The sequence below is a fragment of the Anomalospiza imberbis genome, chromosome 13 (assembly GCF_031753505.1).
Source record: "Anomalospiza imberbis isolate Cuckoo-Finch-1a 21T00152 chromosome 13, ASM3175350v1, whole genome shotgun sequence".
Classification (NCBI taxonomy): Eukaryota; Metazoa; Chordata; class Aves; order Passeriformes; family Viduidae; genus Anomalospiza; species Anomalospiza imberbis.
Window position 1 is genome coordinate 20,463,635 of NC_089693.1, and position 22,652 is coordinate 20,486,286.

Sequence of the window (22,652 nt, forward strand, 5' to 3'; positions counted from 1 at the left end):
ACAAAGTTGCTCTACCTACAGTAACAGAGAAGAGCTGGCCTTGGCCTTACTTTATAACGAAGTCACACATTCCTTATCATCATCATCCACCTTGATGATGGAAATTATCTCAGTGTATCTCCTCAGTCCGTGTCTGGCTTTGAGAGTAGCATTAGAGATGATGACCTCTGTGGTAGTTGTCACAAAGCTCAAATTTTGTAATGTATTTAACACTGAGTATTAAGCAACATATTAATCCCAGGAAAAAGACATTGAATATTAATCCCAGTCTTTGTTTTGCCGTTTCTGTAAAAATAAAACTTATTTTTCCATTTTGCATTGGACTAGAAAGCAGATGGAAATTTCAATAGCTGAGAAAATATACTCTGTATAGTATTAATTCCATACTTTTAAAATTAAAAATATTATTTGAGAGTAAAAATGCATATGAAAAAACATAGTGCAGCTCAAATTCTAACAATGATAAAGCATTGGACAAATTGTTAGCACCGATGCAGAATAGAGCTCACAGGTACTTGTCTGATGGTCAAGGTCTCAGGTGACATCTGTTAATCCTTGTTAGCACTCTACACCAGTTTGAACCAGAGTAAAGACCTGCTAATAGCTGAGCAGTGACATGGGAGTTTCAGCAGCTCTTTGCAGTTTTAGCCTTACAGATAATTTCCTAAAGTCTTGAATGAAGTGCCAGCATAGTTTCCATCTGTTTGATATACGGGGAAGGAGAAAAATCATTTAACTATTTGACTGCAATACTTTTCCCTTCTTACAATTCATGTGCTTCTGGGCCTATTACTCTCAGTCCATATCTAGGTGTATTTGGACCTTTACACACCCAGGTGCAATGTGCTAACCTTCCTTATGTGCATTACGTCTGTCCTGCTGTTGCTCCACATGGTGAGAGGAACAGCTTATCAGATCAGCTATTCCCGCTGAGCATGAGTCAGCTGTGACCTTCCCTGGCTCTCTGCACTCTGCTCATTGCCTCTCAGAGCACTGATACTCAATCCAAAAGCTAAGTCTGATAAGCAGGGAAGATTTTTCATCATAAGCATTTTATTCTTGAGCTTCAGACTACACAAAAAGCCTGCCAGGCTGTCGGGAACTTGTCAGAACTGGGTTTGTGCTCTCTCACTGCTGACTCTGCACCTCCAGTTTCAAGAGGAGCTGATAAGGGCCACTTTGATGGCCACTGCAGGATTGGGAAATTTCCAAAAACATTGAACAGTTCCAGGAGATGCTATTGACGATTCAGTAGGTGACACAATTAGTTGTGACTCACAGCTAAGAACCCCACAAGGTGTTTAAGGTATTCATTGTGTTACTGTACTGAAAGCTTGCAATAATTCATAGCACTGTGAAAAACACCAATCACTTGTTTTTTAAAATCTTAACAGTTTATTAATAATAAAATAGTTATTAAAAATAGTAATAAAATTAGAGTAATAAAAATTTGGACAATGAGGATTAGGACACTACGAGACTATAAAGAGCAAAGAATTACGGATGTCTGGATGTTTCTGGGCACTAAGCTGCTGAAAACATGCCTTGTGAACGAAGGAATAACCCTTAAAAGCAACAGCCTGTTGCATATTCATATATCTCATACATGATGCATAAATTCCTTGCAAATTAAGAACTTTCCTGGTTTTTGTCAACTTCTTCCCCTTAATCCTGGTGGTTCCATAAAGACAGAGAGAAGGTGGAAGAATGTTTGTCTTTTCTGATAAGGAGGCCGTAACTCTTTGTGTGCTCTGTCCCTGTTACCTCTGTGCGAAGAGTTTTTTCACTATCTTATCCCTTTTCTTAAGCTAGTAAAAAAAAAATCTTACATCTCATAGTTTCTATTTTAACATTATGTTATAACCTAAAACTATATTTAACACACTACTTAAGAGAATTTATACTTTCCAACATTACACATATAATATTCATTTTAATATTTGCAAAAACCAATCATAAAATATGCATTTTTCACAGCACTGTTCAGAAACATTAGATTTATCAAACTTTCTTTGAATTTCAAATAAGCTGCTCTCTACTTATTCCAGTAAACCAGATCCTTCTGTTAAGAGTCAATATTCTTCTACTCTTCTGACTCTTTTCTGGCACTGGACACAGAGATCAACTTTGGATCAGGGTGTGTATCTATCTTTGTGTGAGTTCAGAGAGATGGGGATGAAAGGTGCCAGACAGTGATTTTATCAAAGACAGGATATGTTCAAAGGTGCTCAGCACTTCCCTTCAGGAATACTGAAACTTATCCCCCAAAGTCACTGTGCTCTAAAGCACTACACAATCAGTAAAACATGAGTTGTGACAGAAAATGCTAACGTGCTTAAAAGTTGCAGCTGATTTTTTTTCTTTCTTCAACTTTTTAGTAGTCCAGCAAAATTCCTGGTAAGTGCTCTATTTAAAAAAGTTTGGATCATTCTATTATAATCTTACATCTGGTAGTTTAGGTTCTGTGTAGTTGCTTTAGGAGAGGTAACCACTTCCTCTGCATTTTGTTTGGGGTGGGGAGGAAGAAAAGCAAACAAGGAAACCAAAACTCAGTTTTATCTGAAGCTTAAACAGAAGTACAGTGACATTTGTGACAGTTTTATTTAAAAAACTCTTTATGAAATTACAAGAGGTGCCATCAGAGTATCTAACAAAGAAGGTTTTGGGGTTCTTTTTAGTTTTATTCCATAAAGCCTTACAGAAGCAGATACTTTCCCTTCAGTGACTTCCCATAGAATTTCTGATTTACTGTTTCAACTGTCCTACTCTAATTCCTTAATAAATGCTGTGCTATTTGACTTCCTATTTATTTACAGTGTAGGTTAAATTTCTGCTGTACCAAAATCCTGGTTTAGTCTAAAACAAATAGTAAAAAATAAAATATACTGCAACTTTTTGTCATTTACAGAAGGCTTTTACATCTTTATAGTTGTGATTACACTATAATTCCTGCAAAAACCCTCTATATATATATATATATATATATATATATATATATATATATATATGCTTTTATGCATATATTTTGTGAACCTTGGATGGCCTTTGGTTGATCTCTGTTTCATAAATGAACTGAAAGCATAAAAATGGATTCTCAGTGTTGTTCCAAGCAGACTCCTGTCCTCTCTGCTGGGAAGAGTACTCAGTGCAGTTACAATAGAAGTCATCTCTGAAGTGTAAGCAAAGAGGGAGGAGAGTATTTAGTTTAATAAAACTGTGGTTGAGCAATTGCTTTAATCACTTGGAAAAAAAAAAAAAAAAGGCTGAAAAATATGTTTTCCTCAAATTCAGCAAGAATTCTCCAGGGCTTTGCTTTGAAAGTTAGCAAAAAAAAAACAACCATAAATTGATAAAATTGCTAGTATATTTTTCCAAGAAAAATAAATAGGAATGAAAAAGATGGAAAAGTAGTAAGATGCAGACTTTCTAAGCTTGAGATGACCAGTTAAGACCAGTCCAAATTTAATAGTGGGAAAAATGCATGGTGAACAAAACTGCTGACATAGTAACAATGAACGTAACTGAGAATGAATTATCCTCTGCTGAACTAAGCACACCAGCCTTGAATGTAGAGAAGCCCTGTGTTCAGACTGGCGAAACACTATTATTGTTGTTATAAATAGAGACAAGCCAATCTGGATTAATAATTAATAATTAAATTTATTTGCAATCGCGTATCAATTTAGAGTTCGAATTCGCCCACAGTCTACAGAGCAGCTCTGGGTGCAAACCGACAGAATCAGTGCCTCCTCAAGTTTGGGCACCATTGTATTTCTGCCGGGGGTTTTTATACTTTTTATTCCGCCTTTGGCTATAAGTCATTGTGGCAAGCTGCATATTCATGCAGTCTTCTCTCACAGAGAAGGCATTTTGGCCGCTGATGTCTTCTGCACAGCAGATCATCAGCTGGTGATGAGCCCAGGTGTCCTCCTCCTGCTGCTCTTTCCTCCTGATGTGGAGTGAAGGTTCCGCTTCGCTGCCACCTGCTTGTGATTTGCTTGGGTGTGGCCTGATAGCCAGCTTTTCGGCTATTGTTTTCTGCTGGCTAGGGCTTTTTAAATGCTAATTAGAGCTTTTTAAATGCTAATTAGGTGCCTGGCAACTTGCTCGGCAGCTTACAGTAACTCTAAAACATTTTATGGCTACAGTGTATAACATTTATAACTACAGTTTATTACATGCACCCCAACTGCACGAATTATACATATATAACATTGTGGTTATGTTTATGTCTATTAACTCATGCATGTACACAGGATGATTTCATAATATATTTTTAGTATTTTTAAACTATCATGCAGTCACAGTACTTCCTGTGAATTTAAGCATTTAAAAACTGTTTTAGGTGCTGTTCGGTTTTATTTTAGCTACCTTTCAGGTCATGTATTCTTGTGCAGGAACACCTAGTGAATAAAAGATGAATTATTATAATTATATATTGATAATTAATATTATATAATTATTATAATTGAACTTCTAGATATCTAGTGATACCTAGAGACATGAAGTTAATTTGTATCCTTACCCCGTATAATGTTATTTCATTTTCCAGTAGTATTAACTGTATTTTACAGACTTGGGGAAATTAGGTACAGAAGGACAAAGGTGTTACTTTTCATTAAGCATGTAGGAACCTAATTAATATTAAAGAGTGAATGAAAGGCTGCCTAAAATCCCTTGGAAATCTGTTCCTAAGTAAATTGTCCTGGCTCATATAGGGAGTTGTGTCACCTCTTGACTGGCAGAATGCCAGAGCACTGTCCTTTGCCAGGTTCATTTACTTTTCAACGAACTTGTTGAAAACATATTTCATTCTAAAGTGCATCTGTTAATATATTCACATATATCATGTCTTTTATGGTAATTTCAAGTTTTAACAACTAAAGCATCATCATATTTTTTAGAATTCTTTAATGAATTAAATAAAGTTGAATATGAACAAAACATAAAGAAATAGACTGAACATGCAGGAAGGGAATGTATGTTTGGTGTTTGGGGAAGAAATGTTTTGCTCTTCTCAAATGATAGAATCAGCTTCCTGACTTCTCCCCACTTGGGCCTCAGAAAGCCTGACTGGAGTCAGGTAACCTGTACTGTCATTTCAGTACTTTGCTTATATATTTTCAGTGTTTTGGTAAGAGCTCCTGAGCCACTCAGTGTTTCAGGAACGTCACAGGAAGAGTGGAATAAACCTATACTTGTGCGAGCAGTTGCTTAACGGCTCTCTTTATTCTAAAGCTGTGGAGCAGCAGCACTGTTGGGCACTGCGGCATTCCAGACTGGCACCTGCACTGCTCTTGCTCTCAGGTGCCATTCTGCCCCAGAGCATTACCCTCCAGAACCAGTATTAGAAGGAAACTTTGACAAAGAGCAAGAAGTTGTCCTGGTATTCTGGATTGTCCAGCTTCACTCTTTCCACATCCTTTCCACATCCTCTCCTGAAGTGCACGATGATTAAATGAGCTGAACTTGTGCTCTTCTAAAGCATACTTCTGAAAATCGACTCCAAAGCCATCCAGTAATATTGTCTCTGTGTTCTTATTCAGTGACAAACATCCTACATGATAGTAGCAATGCAGATGATAGGTTGTCTTCATTGCTGGGATAAATTCGTCATTGCTAATGGACAGATTTGATGTTGTAACTAATTATATTACAACTGACAGGATGCAGCTGCTACTGTTCATACTTGTGAGCTGTTTCCACAATTGAGAATGCTTATAGTGTGATAAGGCTGTTGCACAGCTGTCCCAGACTGAAAAAAAGCAAGATGTATTCCAGTTGCCATCTGTATGGCAGTTGTCTTGTGTTAAGTGGGCAGTTGTTCCTTATCTCTTTCACAATTAATCCTCCCTCGGGGAGGCATCTGCTGATAATGGGCCATTGTATGGCACTGCATGACTGATAAGAACTATAACATCCCATTGTGAGATGCTCCGCCCACAGGGAGGAGCCAAGCATTCCTACCTGCATATATGGTCTTGAGATTCTGGCCAACGAGCGCTGCTTTTCTGCGCTGGAATTTCCCAGAGGAACAGCTGCCTCTTGCACTGCCTCTTAAGAGGAAGACTGCACCATTTTCTACAGGATCACTGCTCCCAACAAAACCACACCTGACACTCCAGGAGGACTCCAATTCCAATTGGACTGCTACCAACATCCTGTCCACCAGGGTGTCAGGTTGTATTCTGACTCTGTCAGTGTTGTTTTGGTTCACTGCATTGTTTATTTTATCTTTTTATTTTCTTCCCTAATAAAGAACTGTTATTCCTGCTCCCATATTTTTGCCTGAGAGCCCCCCTTAATTTCAAATTTATAACAACTCGGAGGAAAGGGGTCTACATTTTTGCCATTTCAGGGGAGGCTCCTGCCTTCTTTAGCAGACACCTGTCTTTCCAAACCAAGACAACAGCTGTCCAAAATATTTCTGGAAGGAAACAAATGTAACTTCTTGGAAAAAATCATTTTAGAAATTAGGAAACGTAGTGTCATTAAGTTTGGGAAAGATTTCAAAGACCAATGTCAAAGCCATGCACAGCCAGTTTCTCGAGGAGAGTGCTGTGGGGGACAGTGCCAAAGGCTTTACTGAGGTCCAGGTAGGCTCTATCCGGTAGTGTCAGCCTCTGAGCTTATCCTGCATGTGTTGGAAATACTTCTGTTTGTTATGGGTAATAAATGGTAAAGCTGAATTAATAATCAAAAAAAAAAGTTTTTATTTCACGACCGAGATTCGGTCTCCAATAACCACAATCAAAGGGACAGTGCCGAGCCCGGGATCGGCGCTGGCTGAACACTGCTCCGAACTCTACCACTTCGGATCCCCTCTGTTCACGCTGTCCCCTCTGTCCCCTCTGTCCCCTCTGTTCATGTTGTCTCTGTCTGGTTAGTTTTATACAGTTTTTTCTGCCCGGGGCAGAGCTTCTCCTATTCTTTTTGTTGCTTTACATATTCATGTGGTCTCCTTTTCTCTGTGCTGGGCTGGACAAAGCTGTTTCTGGGAAGCATCGTGGAGAATGCTGATCATGGAGTTAGGGGAACCTGGTCCTGGAATGTGTGCCCCTGACGACTCGACTCTGACTGTCATGATTGTAGATATTCCTCGAGCATGAGCATTCATCGCTTGGGTGTCTCCTGGATTGTCCCAGGAAAGGGCCCATCTCCGCTACATTTTTTTGTTTGTAAATTAGGTCTTCCTTTCTGCTGCCATCTGTGGTTTTGCAATCTTTCCCCAGCTGTGGCTTGTGGTTTTTTTTCCTCTTTTTTTTTTTTTTTTTTACTTTAAGAATATTTTGTACAAGCACAACTTACTTCATGTATATTTTACTTAAGCACTAATTATTCTATAACATATTACATATTAATGATCCAAGTCATCTTTGTTTCTGCACTGTATTAAAACCCATGAATTCTGTCAAGGTCTTTTGGTTGAAATTTGGATATCTGAGCTGTGTAGTTTAGTTTCAAGTCTAAGATCAGGTACAAATGCCCCATATGAAATTATCTAAATGGCTTAATTTCTCAGTGCTGTCAACTTAGGTGTCAGGGAAACATACTTTCCTCTCTTCTGCTTTCTTCCTAGCCTAGGTCAAAAGTTTTGGAAGCTGACAGAGTTTGATTCTTATCGTCTGAATGCACATGAGTGAGAAGGCACAAACCCACTGTTGTCTTGCTCCTGACCTTACAATCTGTGTAGCTGACAAGAAATCCAAAGTGTCTGACTGTGATTGTAAAATGCCTGTGTGGCATCCTCTTGTTTCATAGCTGAATGGGCCTCCAGGAGCTATTCATTGGTAATTGCATTGTAACTGTCTTAAAAGTCACAGGATAAGAAAACTGAGCATTTGTGTCCTTCCCTGTCACTTGTAACCTCTTCTCCTCAGTCCCAAACTGTCCCACTGAAAAGTTGTCTGCAAAAGCCTGTTTTTAAGGGAAATGGGAAATGGCATGAAGGCTGGGACAGGCGCAGCAACAGTGTATGTTGGTGACCACACATACAGGGGAGCAATAGTAGATTACAAGGGAATTGGTACTGTAATAGTTATAGTGTGGGATAATTATTTATGTCAAAGGAGAAGACAGAAATTCCTATCCTGTGTAATTATTACTTTTGTAAGCTTATGCATCAGCAGAAATGTACAAAATCCACAGTATTACTGGAATTTCTAAATGCAAAAGTGACTGAGTTTGTTCCCATAATCAGCACTCATAAAAACATATTTTCTCCTGAACTTTGACAAAATTTGTCCCTAGAGAGGATTCAAGGAAACAAGCACAGGAACATTAATACCATGTTTCTTCAGAAAGTCTGAACCAAGCAAGATGCATGTCTTGCAAAATATGATCAAGCAAACAAGAAAAACATGAAAGTCATGGTGTTTTCCACAAGCAGTTCTCAGCACTACAAAACAAACTCCTTTAGTAGAATGTTTAAGGCAAGTTTGGGAATTTTGTAGTGGGAATTTCTCTAGGGTTTGCAGGTAGTGATAAAAGCAGGAGAAATATGAATTAATTAAAGCATGTGACAAATGGCCACAGTCTCGATTCCATCTGGGAATGATTATTCCTAATGGGATAAGTACACTTGTCCCATCTGTTCCTGCCTCTGTCCTGGGTAAGGACAGAGGGTATATATGAAAATGAAAGACTAAAAGAAGTATGTCAGGCTGCTTGGCATTTGTTTGAACTCTGACATGAGAGGCTGCCTCTGCCATAGGGTGGGAGCCTTTGAGAGCAATTGAACACCAAGTGCCAAGCTTAATTTTTAATTTCTACGCCTTTGTATGTTTAAGACAGACTCCAGTCAGATGTCTTTGTTGATGAAGCACTAAGTACAGCATCTGATGAGGTGCTGAATATAATTGCTGTGTCTCTGAATATAATTGCAGAGATCCTATCTGATAAAATCACAGTAGCTAAAGGTTATGGTTACCTGAAAGATGAATCTTTTCCTTCTAAGTTGGGCTATAATGTCCTGAATAAGGAAGTATCTGATACTAAATGTGCATTCTGGGACTGGAGGTCTGCCAGTTCCTAGGAGATAAGGCTAGAATTTTGCAACTGGAGTACATTAGGAGCCACAGTGAAGAAAGTTTTACTAGCAAATTGCAAGTACATGCCTTTTAACCTTAATGCAGCCACTGTGCTATTTGGTACAGTGGGAAATTCTTTGTCCTTGAGGTGCAGTGAGAAACCTGCACTTACACTAGTTATATTTACAGCCAAATTATCAAGTGAATGCATAAATATAAATAAACAGGTTTTTTTAATTTGAAAATTGGTTGCTGGAGGCCAGTTTTGCATTTCCAAAGAGTTACAATTCATTTGAGTTCTTCTCTAGGGGCTGTTCTTAAGACAAATATTTTACTCTGTGTGTGTTCTTTCAGAACACCAGTGGTGTGTTGCAGACTTGTATGTCTTAAGCATTACCGAGTGAAGTAGTGGTAACTTGAACCTTTTAAGGCAGATCTTACTTATTTAAACATGAACTGTTTTTAGATGTTTAAACTCCTTTTGTCAATCATTGTTTGGTTTTGCTGAATTTTAGACACAGTAGGAGGTACTTTGTTATGCTCTACTGCCTTTGACTGCAGAGTCCTGACAGTCCTCCCTCTTGTACCAAGAACAAGCTTAATAGTGCTCAGCAGTGCTGCTCAGGGCGTACAGGATCAGGCTTTTTATGGGACTGGCTTATTTGGGAAGCTGTCATGTAAAGGCCTTAAGAGCATTTTTGTTGTCTCCTTGTCCTCGCAGTGGCCAGTTTGCTATAGTGAAGAAGTGTCGAGAGAAAAGCACAGGGGTGGAATATGCTGCCAAGTTCATCAAGAAGCGCCAGAGCCGGGCCAGCCGGCGTGGGGTGAGCCGGGAGGAGATTGAGCGCGAGGTCACCATTCTGCAGCAGATCCTGCACGTCAACATCGTCAAGCTGCATGACATCTATGAGAACAAGACAGATGTGGTCCTCATTTTGGAGCTGTGAGTAAGGGCCCTTCCCTGCAGAGATGGCTGAGGTGAATAGAAACCAGAGAGCACTGCAGAGGCTGCCGGAGCACAGGGGCATTGATAAATGGAGCTGTTGCATTCTCAGGCTTCACAAATCTCAGCAGGAGCACTGAGTGAGGTTGGTGGTAAACAGCTTCCCCAGCTCATCCATGTGCCTTGGGGATACAGGTGCACCTGAACATCAGCTAAGGTCATTTGATACTGAGCCAGGGAATCTTGTCAACTTGAAAACAGTTTACTAAGGGAGGGATTACCTCATGTCTGCCTAGGGCTGCCCTGACATGAACCTTGGAGGAAGTGCAAGTAGCCACTGAATGCTCGTTTTATTTTCTTCCTGATTTCATCTCTTTCAATTCATGTGAGGCCATCAAGCCTCACCTTGGAGGAAGTGCAAGTAGCCACTGAATGCTCTTTTTATTTTTCTTCCTGATTTCATCTCTTTCAATTCATGTGAGGCCATCAAGCCTTTTCCAAAATTCACAGCCATTCTCACTACTTCCATATTTTCTTCATTTAGATCAGCTAGAGGAGAAAAGGGGAGGAGGGCAAGGGGAGAAGGTTTTTTTAAGCCCTTGGCAACAACTATTGGGGATGAATAGCAGCAGGATGGGAATGAAGAAAAGCTGTTTACTCTTGTGCCACCATATGAGGGGGGCAAACCACTGTCATTTAGGTCCTGCTGACAAATGGACCTCTTCACCCCTACATGCAGAATGATGCGATTTTTCAGTGTGTATGGGCCAGGAAATACAGTCACCGTGCTTGAAGTTAGGTAGACCTTATATTCCCTAGGACACCAGCCTGGACCTTGTGTATGGAATCCAGGCAACAAGGCTTTTATCCCTGAGGGGGCTCTCTAGGGGAGCCAGCATTTAGGTCAGGGAGCATTCTTGGAGATAGGTGTGACTGCTGGAAGATGGCATGATGAGCATCTGTTAACTTTGAAGTATAAGTCTATGGCCAGATGTTGGTCTCTGTAGCCAAACTCTGGAAGACAGGGAAAGAGCTTGCTCTTTCTCACTGGTGACTACCTTGAGCTAAAGCAACTTTCTGTTTCATTACCTTCTGCTTTTTCCTGTCCTCATGTGGCCTGACATATTTTGTGTGTTCTTTTGTCAGGCTGTAACATATTGCAGTTTGTAAAAATCTGCATGCAACAGAAATTTGACCTGATTAAGGCCTCTGCATTCAGCTGCTGTATACAAATTGGAGATGATGATAATTGCTAATAAAGATAATTAAAGTCTCTCTGTAAACAGATAATCTCTCCCCTCTGACACCCTGTTCTCAGAGTCTCATATTCCCTGCTGTTTATCAAATAAGTGTAACACCATCTGGCCAACCAACCTTATGGTAATCTACAGTGAACTTCAGCTTCAAAAGAATGCCCCCAGTATTGCTGGGTAACTGAAGAAGCTGCCCTGGTGTTTAAAAGAGGATTTGTCTGAAATGCTGGCTCTCTTCCATAATCACAATGCTGGCAAAACCATCTCCTCTTTTCAGAGAGGTCAGTTCTGCAGGTGCTGGTTCTCCTGTTCAAGAGCAGTGCCAGGTCCATTGCTGTGAAGTGCAGTTTGGCAGGTACATGGCTTCTCTTTCCTTCTGCACATTGTCCAGGGACTTGCTCCCCACAGCTTTCTGTGGGGTTGTTGTTCCCTGTGTCCTGGGCCCTGTATGGAGCCTGCTTTGCCCAAGCAGAAGCAGCCTTGGAGGCAGGTTGGATTGATACACCAGTGTCTCCTCTACAGGTAAGTGTACACAAAACAGCTCTGTCCAAGAAGTAAGACAGGGTTGTTGTTTGTTTTTTATTGGACTTCAAAGGAAAAGTAAAGGTATCATTTACTTGCTTCCTTGCAATGGTATTAGGTGACAAGGTAAAAGGGAAAGAGATGGAAGGAATTCTGTAACAGTTGAGAAACGATCATTTGCAGGTGATTATTTAGAAAACAAGCATCCCTGGATGTTGATACATAACTTGATGCAGTTATGAGTGTTTTACTGCAAAGGAATTAGCGCTTGAAGTGTGCTTTTTCTCCTGGGATTCCATAATGTCTGGCTTTTGGGATTGCTAAATCTCTTTTGCTTGAGGGTTTCTTTGAATTCAGGTGTATAACTTGGATAAGAATGATCTTGCAAATAAACCGCTTACCACTCTCTAGGTACAGTTTACTGAAGCCTGGTTTAAAAGCCTTAGTCTTTGTTAATGGGAAATCATCACATCTCTTCTGCTGAATTTTCCTTTAGATTACTCTTTTAAGATCTCTACAGCTTAGGCTAATGTGTTAGGCTATATCTCAAGAGATTGGAGATTAATATAGTGTTTTTCATGTATGCCCATCTCTGATCTTCAGAAAATGAAATGCTCATGTGGTTATTGTAGAAGGGAATCTTTTGTTGATAAACAAAAGATTCAAAGAGACTTCGAAAGATTCAAAGAGATTTGAAGATTCGAAGAGACTTTTTGTTGATAAACAAAAGATTCGAAGAGACTTTGAGCTCTCTGAATCTTTTTTTTTGTTGTCTCTTTTATTTTTATATTGTATTTTATGTTGTAGCTTGGAAAGCCCCCTCTCTAGCCTCATTCAGGGTTAGTGTGAACTAAAGAGAAGTGGGAAAATACATCAAGGAGCTCTCCAGTAAATATCCTGTGATCCTTGTTCTTGCAGGCTGCAGTTTCTTCAGTCATGCCTTGGGCATAGCTGGTTGCCCAGGATGTTGGTGAGGTTGCCATTGGGGCAAACTCCCTGGTGTGCCCTGAGCAGATGACACTGTTGGAGGCAGCAAGAGAGAATGAGAATTAAGTTGCTCCAGTCTGTGCAGCTGAACTATTTTCTGACATTGCTTGTCTAACTAAGGAGGTTGCTCTGAAGGGAGTTGCCAGTCTCCTCGAAGCAGGAATGTATCCTCAAAGACCCTGAGCAGAGCAGAACAGCTCTGCTGAAGTGGCTCAACCTGGGAGCTCTCCTGAAATGGAACCTGCTTCTGCAGCACTGGGGCTGGGCGTTCGTCTGACCTCAGGGAGATTAAAGAGTCCAGCTTAAGAAACAAACACCAAGGAGATCTTGCAGGGTAAAAGAGAAAGAGAGAACAGTGTGCATACATGGTTACATTCCAGAAAAGTACAAGAACATACCCCAGTCCAGCTGGCTTCCTGATGACTGGATGGAGTGTCTGCCAGAGGTGATTGCTTAAGTGCACTCTGAATAGAAATCATTAAATAAATGGGAGTCGCCTGCTCACTGTACACAGATTTCATCAAGAGACCACCACGTTTTTCTTTCAGATTTCTGTACTTGTTTGTCACAGTAGTGACAGTTGCACTACTGAACAAAGGCCTCTCAACCTACTATGATATGGAAAGGAGACAGTGTTCTTTGTTGTACAGGGTACAACAAATCTTGTCCAGAAAGGCTGATGGTAGTGCCAATACGCTTGGTAGGTGTCACCTAGAAAAGAAAATCAAGAGATCAAGTAATAGTCTCACAGGTTGAATAACTGAGATTAAGAGAAGGGAGAAGGTGGCAGCTAAAGACAGCAGTTGCAACATATTTCCGGGTCATGTAAGCTTATTTTTATTTGCCAGGCATTTAGTTGTAACAATGAAAGCATCAAGTGACTTCTGCCAGGTGAAGAGTCCTGCCTCACATTGGTTAGAAAAGTTTCCGACTATGTGAGAGGTGTGAAAAAATTATCCAGTAATCAATGGGCAAGTCACTATGCCCAGTGTAAGTCTCTGGAACAACAAGGTACCTTGTCACCCACAGGAGCAGCAGAGGAAGCTAAGACACAAACCCAGAGTCTTTGTGGCTTTGGACATGCTGTTCTTGCTTGCAGTGGACTTGTCCTTGCAGGATGTGCAGCTGTTGACAGTAGCTTCCTCTGAAAGAGGCAGAGTAGAGAATCACCATGTTGTCACCACCAGTGTTGTGTGGGAGCCTGGGGTCAGAGGAGTGATTCCCCAAAGACCTCTGAAGAACCCATTGTGATCTGTGACTTGTCTGCGACTCGCAGCACCTGAGGAACTCAAAGCATTTTGACCTGCCAGTGCTTTGACAGGCCAAGAGCTTGTTTTCCAAAATGGCTGTAGGGTCTCTCAGGACCTTTGCTTGCACTGAGTGCAAGTGGGGTGCACCAGCACCCAAGAGTAACAACTGTGTTGTGGATGCCCCCAAAGCTGAATCTGAATGAGAATAAAACAGTAATATTAATGACAGTGTGAACTGGCAACAATAAATGTAAACATAATGATGAATAATAGCTGCAAACAATGCCTAATTCAATATTTAGGTGATCTTGTTTCAGATAAGCAGAAAAATAGCACTGGAACTCTCCGTAGAAAGCACAGAAATGAAAATAAGACTTATATACTAATAAGGGTGGAATGGATTTCCGTTTTGATGTGAAAACTCGTAGTAACTAAGAGCACTTCCTTGATTTGGGAAAACTGGTTTTGGTACCTTCCAGCCTGCCAGCCTGCCGCAATCTGCTTTCTTCTTAAAAAATTCAGCACCAACGAAATCCTTTCCTGCTAGTTATGTCAGGCAAGAATCTGTAGTAGAACAGGGTAATGGCTGTTCTGGAAAGAAAAGAGATTCTATTGGCACATTTTACTACCTCAGGTTCTGATGGGAACTGCTAAAAAAAGTAATTCTTCAGCAGTTGTGGACTCTTACAACTTGTTCATGCAAAGCAAAAACATTGAAAAATAGCAGTTGAAGTGGTTAAGTTGACCTTTTGAAATAGGTGCATGTCTGGGGATTCAGCAAACAATGTGACTCCAGTCCTTTGTGATCCTTGCAGCATCAATGGAAAAGCCAGTCCTTAATTTACAGGGAAGAGAGCTGAAGCCAGAAGAAAGTTTGGGCACACCTGGGACCAGAACACAAAACTCATGGTTGTCTGCATGAGTAGACTTTTTCTAACGGTATTGAGGTTCTTTGCTGCTTTAGTTTTCTTTGCTTGCTTTTATGTCATGGATTACAGTGCAGGAAATAACAGGATGTTTTTGGGTGTGTTTTGCAGAGTTTCTGGAGGAGAACTTTTTGACTTCCTGGCACAGAAGGAGTCTTTGAGTGAAGAGGAAGCAACCAGGTTCATCAAGCAGATTTTGGATGGTGTGAATTACCTTCACTCTAAGAAAATTGCTCACTTTGATCTAAAGGTAAAGATGTTGATTTAGGCTTTGGCTGATCTGTGGCTGCTAATTTTGATATTTAACATCGGTAAGGTCAAGTGGTCAGTGAAGATGTTGCAAGAATTGCAAGATAGAAATCAGAAAGCATAAGTAAAGAATCATTTAACTGATGGTAAATATCAAATGACTTATTATATATTCACTTAATAACTCTCCTGGGTTTTAAAGGACTGGGTGTGGAGTTTAGCAAAGTGTTAAAGTAGAGATGTATTTTTAAGCAGTGATCTGATCAGATAGAGGATGGTTCATCATTATCTCATCACTTGACAGGGCTCCATTGCCTGCAGTGGAGCTACAATGGTTTATACCACCTAAGGAATAAAACAGTCCTCCAGAAGGTAGTGACAGTGACTTTTCCTATTTCAGTCTGTTCTATCTGTTCTAAAGAAGCTTACATTATGTGTCTGTGGTGAACATATATGCCCTAGATCAATGGAAGAAAACCAGGCTTGTTACCCTGAGGCTGAAACATGGTTTGTCCAATGACTGTGAGAATAAATTACTCGTATGGTCTGTTTCCCAGTGCAGCTCTGACTGAGAGAATGTGTTAGCAGGAGCAACTTCCATGTTAGATTCTGCTGCGGAAAAGCCAGGCAGCTGCCAGAAGGGAATCAGACTCTCTCACTGCTGTCCTTGAAGTTATGATTAAGTTATGACAGATTAATGCATTAAAGCTCATCATGGGAGATAAATGGAACCCATAGTTTACTCTGAAATCTCTGAATTTGGGCCATGGTGGGGAGTAGCTAAGGCTGAGAAATTTAGTTGAAGAAAGGATTTTATGAAATATGTTGGATCTGGTAAAAAAGTAAAGTCTGTGGTTAAATGTGTTAGTTTTGATTCTATGGTTCAAGCTTCAGCTTTTTCTTACAATGCTGTGAGGATGCCCCATGTTCTTTTAATAGCTTGGTATGATCTAGGACCTCTGATCCCAACTGTTTGCATTTTCTGGACTGTTCAGCTGATAAATCCTGAATCTTTTCCTGGCTTTGTTGCAGCTGTGAATTTAGTCTCATAGAGAAGTTAGTTTTTCCTTCTTTGAATAGGTTCAGCATTTACCAAAATATCTTCCACTGGCTTACAATACAGTATAGAGTCAACTGGGCAAATATTGTGAAGTGTAAATTCCAAGAACAGATCAGTAAAATTGCTGTCAGCAAAAATATTGTGCTGTGCAGCTGTTACTCAGGGCTGGGCAATAGCATTTTGTCTGCAAACACCTGAACTGCTTCAGCTGCCTGCTATCTCTATCAAAAGAACTGTAAATAGCTGGGCACAGGGATGTTTTTCTTGTTCTATGATGATGTATATGCAAAGGAAAATAAAGCACTTGAAAACTCTGTTACTTTCCAAGATATTAATATTTTAATAACATAGATCTCTCTTTTGTCATTTTTAGCCTGAAAACATTATGCTTCTAGACAATAATATCCCTATTCCGCACATCAAACTCATTGACTTTGGCCTGGCTCACAAAATAGAAGATGGAGTTGAATTTAAAAATATATTTGGAACTCCGGAATTCGTAGGTGAGTGACATGTTCCTTTGTCTTACATTACAGATTCCAGAGGAAGTCGAGACAGCTTGTCAAAGTTAAAAAATGGAGGGATAGAAGTAGTTTTAATCTTATTTCTGTCAAGGCCACTTAAATCTAGAGGTTTACATTACTTTTCTGGAATAGACTAAGGTGCTTTCTGTAAATCAGATGTGCTACTCCTATGAGATTAGGCTGCTGCCAAATAAATATTTAGAGATGTAAATTCAGGATTGAGATTGTGACGCTCTGCATATACAAATTATAATATTTTTACTTGTTGCCTGGGCTAAGTAGATCTCTGCACTGTGGAACATGAGTACACAATGACATGGGTATCTGTCATTGCTTTGTAAATAAAACCACCTCACACTGTACACCTGCTGAGTACCCTCATCTCCCCTTACATTTTTCCGTGTGGTTCTCTTTTTGTTCCTCACTGGTCATAATTCTGATAGGTCTCGCTCGGATTTTAGGTTAATCCTGCTCCTTTCTTCTAGTTTCTATGTTGAGGTTTGTTTGGGGGCTGGGTAGAGAATTGTAATTAATATTCCAGTTAAACACAGCTGTCACAGATCATTTTTTTTAACTTATTTTACCCTTGTTCTTTTCTCTTGCATGTAGTCTTATATGGGGATGTTTTCCAATGAGGAAATGTTTCTTAAAAAGATAATAGAGTTTGACATGGATAGCAATGTAGTCTGGCAAGTAATTTCAATCTCTTGCACAAGGGCTCTTTCTGACTGGCATTTACAAACTTGCTATAATGGCACCAGTTAAAAAACAAAACAAAAGCTCATGCTTAGGGGCAGCAGCATTCTTGGGAGGTGAAATAATTTATTATTTGTTGTAATTTGCAGTATACTTACTATATAATGTCTGTTTTACCCTTATTCTTGAGTTGCATTATGCTCCAAGTTACTCTACGTAATCACTTCTGAACAGTTGTGAACTTGAACTCCTATTTGGGCTGTAAAATTATAAACAATGTATTCTGTAACTAACTTTTCCCTCTCCCTGCTTTCTCCCTCTTGGTAATTCTTGGCCTGCTATTCCAGCCTGGTAAAAATTTGTTACCTCAGTTGCTGCTGTTTGATTAAATGTTTCTTACAGCTCCAGAAATTGTAAACTATGAACCTCTTGGATTGGCTGCAGACATGTGGTAAGTTTTATAATGTGTTTGTGCTTTTTTCTCCTGGTTACTGTACAATTACTTTTTCCTATTTTGCTCTTAATAGAATCCATTGCACCACAACAAATTAAAAAAAAACAAACAAACAATCAAAAAGCCCTTAAATACAGTTAATGAGTATTTGTTCTGTCATTCTATTTTTATACATTCTTTTAAATTAAAAGTTAAACATTTAATTTCTGCAAAATTACATTGAAAAACTGGAGTGATGGCAGTTCCAGAGTTAACTGTTTGCCACTGTCCATGCAGAGGAGCACTCTGAGAAGGAAACATGTCCCTGCAGAGCTTGTGACAGTTTTATTTATGAGAGCCCTTCATGCAGAGGAGACCTGCGTACTAATGTAATGGGAAGGCAGGCAAAAGAGGTCACCCCAAATCAAACATCCTGCTTCTGCTCCTCTGTGTTTCATGTGTGCACTGTAGTAAGTACCCACTGAGTGGAAATACACAGAGACTTCCAATATCCACATTACTTGATGTTATATGTAAAATTATTTTTTCCTGGAAACCCCGTTCTGTAAGAGATGTTAGCAGTTATCTAAAGTCACAAGGGCTCTCCTGTCTCTCTTGCAGCTACTATTGACTGTTGTGTATTCTGCACATTAGGAAGAATACTGGTCATGTAGAACCCCTGCAATTAATGTCCTTTGTTTTTTAGGAGCATAGGAGTCATCACCTACATACTGTGAGTACAACAGATTCACTCCTGTAGAAATGTTCCTAAAGGTCTGTTGCACTAGTACAGAGCAGTTCTACCCTTCAATCGTTTAGGGACCTGCACACGTGCGGTGGGCAGGGGTTTGTCTAAAGTTCAGGGGTTATCCTGCGGTCTTTCAATTTAAAATAAGTAAAAGATGAGGGGCATTCTGAGCAGAAGAAAAACAAATGTCCCCAGCATCACTGGGCATTTCTGCATTTTATGGGATCTCATCAGTTCCAAATGGTAGAGGATGGAAAAGCCTAGAGGATTAATAGCTCCTGGAATGACTGTGAGCTGCCAGTGTGAGAGCATAGAAACAGAAAGTGTAACAGTCCCGTTTACAAGTTGGGTTATTTCAGGTGGAAACAGTGAAGTTTTTATTTGCTTGTAAAGGCAGCAGTCTAGATTATTATGCATAAGTGAGGTCACCCATTTCAAAAAGGTGAATTTAAGCTGAAAGAGGAGCAGAGGAGTGGACCTTGGGAACTGAGAATTCAATTTACAGGAATAAAAAAAGGATTTGTTAAAGCTAGTAAAGCAAAGGTTGGTTGGGGAGATCATTATAGTCAGTAAAGCATAAAGGAAAAATAGATCACAGAATACTTCTTAGATACAGATTCTCTTTAGAAGAAAAGTGTGTCAACTGGTGGTGAGTAAATAAAAGGAGGGAATTATGACATAGTCAGGCTCTCAAAGAAATGAGTTTCTGTGGGCATCTGAGGACAAGCAGTTGAGACCTTTAAGATGGGGCTTGACAATTTGGAAACTGCTTGTATGGCAATAGATGCATGCAACAGAGGAACGGCACTCCTTGCTTTTCCTCTCATTTCACATGAGAATTGCAGGAGTGGTCAGTGATCCTTGATCCTACCTACTTCCATTGAAATCCTATGACTCCTGGGGAGCAGGAAGTGGACACTGCTTGCTGGGAATGTTGCACCTGTGGCTTTGGCTGTTCCTTGTGATACTCAGAGGAATAACTTGCTGCCAGACTTGAAGAAGGTGGACTCTTGTATTAGATGGATTTGTACTCCACAGTTCAGGCATCAGGACAAGTACAGAGGCTTGAAGGGGAAGGATTGTCTTTTCAGTGTGGAAAACAAATCTTGGCCTATGCACAAGGGTTAGACCCCAAAAGCTGTAAAAGAGAGGTAGGGTCTGAGGAATCAGATTCCGTGCAACAAATTCCCTTCTTTTCTGGAATGCAAAGAAAAGTTTGAGATATTGGTTGAGCTCAAGCTCAGGTAAAGGGATTTAAAATACTGTCCAGACCCTTGTGTTTTAGTAGCACTCTGATCTACACTGACACACCTGTACTTGTCAGGACATTAAACTTTGTGAATTTGTAAAATGGGTGTTCCTATTTGATGAGAAGAAAACTTAGGAGTTGAGGTCAAGCAGCAGGTGGGAATACTTAGCATGTGATTAGTGAAGCACAGAGCTGGCTGCTCCTCAGGTCTTCCTGTTATACTGAGGGGTCTGTGCTGGGGCAGAGTAAGGGAGCAGTTCCTGTACTGCATCTAGCACAGGAGATCTGTTTTACCTGCCTGGCTACTAATGATTGTTGTGGTCATTAAGGTAGAAAAATGTCTCCATACAAATGATCAGAAAAAAAGAGCATGCTTTTTAGAGTGGAAGGGATCAGCTTGCATGATAGGCTATGGACTAGAAATTTGCATGCCTTCAGCTCTTATTGTCTCCTAATTTTAAAGGCTTTTGCTCAGAAGTGTTCTGAATAAGTGGGATGTGTCTATGAAACCACCTACTTTAGCAAACGTGGCAGCAATCAAATGGATGTCATCATCAGGTGTTGAGTTCAAAATGCACCCAAGTCCTCAATTCAGTAGCTCTGCAGTGATTCAGTGGGTTATAAGGGCAAAGCCTTTATTACTGAGGTCTGCTCGTGGTACATGTTTACAGGCACTGAGTCAGGATATGACAAAAGCCATTTGCATTGGATATTAGGATTTGAGAATCCTACCATTTCACAGATTTCTCAACTGAATCCCAAAGAGAAAAAAAGAAAAAATCAGAGAATAGAGCACTGTTGATTTTGGCTTCCAACAAAGGGCCAGAAGGTGGAATTACAGCTGCTTTATGGCATAATTTGGGGAAGGGGAAAAGAAGCCAAGGCCCTAGGGCAGGTTTCCAAACTTCAGTTTTGGAGCAAAGCTCATGGCCTGTGGAGAGGTGCCTATTTATAGCCAGCAGAAATGGAACCAAGGCTTAAGAGGAAGTATGTAAAACCCCTTAAGAATTGAGGCTGACTGTGGTTTATGGGATTAAATTTACTGCATCAAAGAAAAGTGGAGGACCTCACTCATACTCTTTTGCCTGTGTCAGTTGCTTTGGTGGTGTTGTGTGATTGTAGAGGGGGGAGGAAACGGTTTATGTACTTGAGTGTTTATTCGGTAGATAAAATCACATATGGTAGCTGGGGATTGGGCTGAAAGGCTTGGATGGTCCCAACTAACTTTCTGCTTATCCCCCGTTATTCCCAGCCAATCTGGTGGTGGCAATACAGACAAGGTAAAAAGTCTGTTGAGAGTGGGATCATGTAAGAAAATGGTTTAGTATTCAAAATCTCATTCTAGTTCCCTGGAGTTTGCTGCAGTCCTGTTTTGAGCCTGCTGCATCCTGAAACTGTTATCAAAGCTGGACATAACAGATAAGCACAAAAATAGCCCAGCAGATTATTAAAAAAGGGGTGAGATCAATCTCCTTGGTGTAAATAACATTTCCCGTAAACCAGACTTTTGCAAGTGAGCATCCCTTTGTGTTGGGGGAGAAGGAGCTGGAGGAAAGGCAGGGCAGGAGGGGTCTGGGATGACTCTGTTCTGACACAAGTTTTATGGAGCAGAGGTGCAGAGCCATCAAAGATGAACGTTGACAGTCACAGCTGAGAGATGGGCAAAGCAGAAGGAAACCTTTTTCTTAACTCAAGATTGCTAAATGGCATTTTATTATGATGCTGTCTCCATTACATCTTTGCAGTTGGAACAGGGTGCCAAGAAAAAGAAATTTAGTGTTGTTCAGAAACACTTGGATTTTATTGCAGCCAAAGGCCTTTTGCTTGTGGATTCCTTTTACTGAGCAGCATGGCCCTGCCTCTCCAGTGGAGCTGGTTCCTAGGCAAGGAGAAGAAGCCATGTGCCTGGCTTCTGATCATATGTTGTATTTTGCTTCCCGCTAAGAAAGGTCTCTTGGTTGAACCCACTGTGCAAGGAACTCATCAGCAGCTTTGCAGAGAAAAGAAGTAGGGGCAGTTTTCCTTCCTGAAGAAAAACTATAGAAACACTACATTATCGGCTTGAAGGTTATAGAAGCTGCAGCCTGGTAGTCTTTGTGGGTTCACAGGGATAGAGGCTCTCCTGAGCTGAAACCTTTTCTAGTTTGATTAGCAATGACTTAAATGAGACACTCAGGAGAGGAGAATCTGTGCATTTCTCTCTGTGTGCATGCATTAGTGCTCCACTAGAGACTTTCAATGCAAGTCTGGCTCATCTAAGTAAGCCACAGCTGTAGTGAGCCAAAGCTGGCCATGTCTTTTCCTACATGGCAGAAATGCTTTGATACAAGAGCACAAATGTCCTAAGAGTATATTCCACAGCCACTGTAATTTCATTAGGGAACTTCTGCTGTTTATTTTACCAACTGATTCCTCTTTCTGGCTTATCTAGGCTTAGTGGTGCATCACCTTTCCTTGGGGAAACTAAACAAGAAACACTTGCCAACATCACAGCTGTGAATTATGATTTTGATGAAGAATTTTTCAGCAATACTAGTGACCTGGCAAAAGACTTTATTCGGAAACTACTGGTGAAAGATACACGGTAAGCAAATATTCAGAAAGACCCATTTCTTTCTAAAATAAACCTAGTGAAATGCGGCTTGACAAGTGAAAAAGCTTTTCTTGCAGTGTGTGTTGCCAGTCAGGAGCAAGACAGGAGGATGCTGCTGTGACCCTAGTTAATAACTGCATCCAGAAACCCCGAGGAGAGGAACCAAATCTCCTCAGCTAAATGCCATGCT

At 40.4% G+C, this 22,652-nt stretch overlaps 1 protein-coding gene across 3 annotated transcripts in view; it reads left to right on the plus strand.

Annotated features, from left to right (window-relative positions):
* The window catches only part of DAPK2 (death associated protein kinase 2), a 44,823-nt gene that overhangs the window by 11,738 nt on the left and 10,433 nt on the right, over nucleotides 1–22,652 (plus strand). For all 3 annotated transcript variants that reach the window (XM_068204484.1, XM_068204482.1, XM_068204483.1), the window contains exons 3-8: nucleotides 9,751–9,972; nucleotides 15,022–15,160; nucleotides 16,593–16,722; nucleotides 17,842–17,890; nucleotides 18,579–18,605; nucleotides 22,301–22,453. In XM_068204484.1, the coding sequence (XP_068060585.1) occupies nucleotides 9,751–9,972; nucleotides 15,022–15,160; nucleotides 16,593–16,722; nucleotides 17,842–17,890; nucleotides 18,579–18,605; nucleotides 22,301–22,453 (720 nt within the window). The remainder of the gene's footprint in view (nucleotides 1–9,750; nucleotides 9,973–15,021; nucleotides 15,161–16,592; nucleotides 16,723–17,841; nucleotides 17,891–18,578; nucleotides 18,606–22,300; nucleotides 22,454–22,652) is intronic.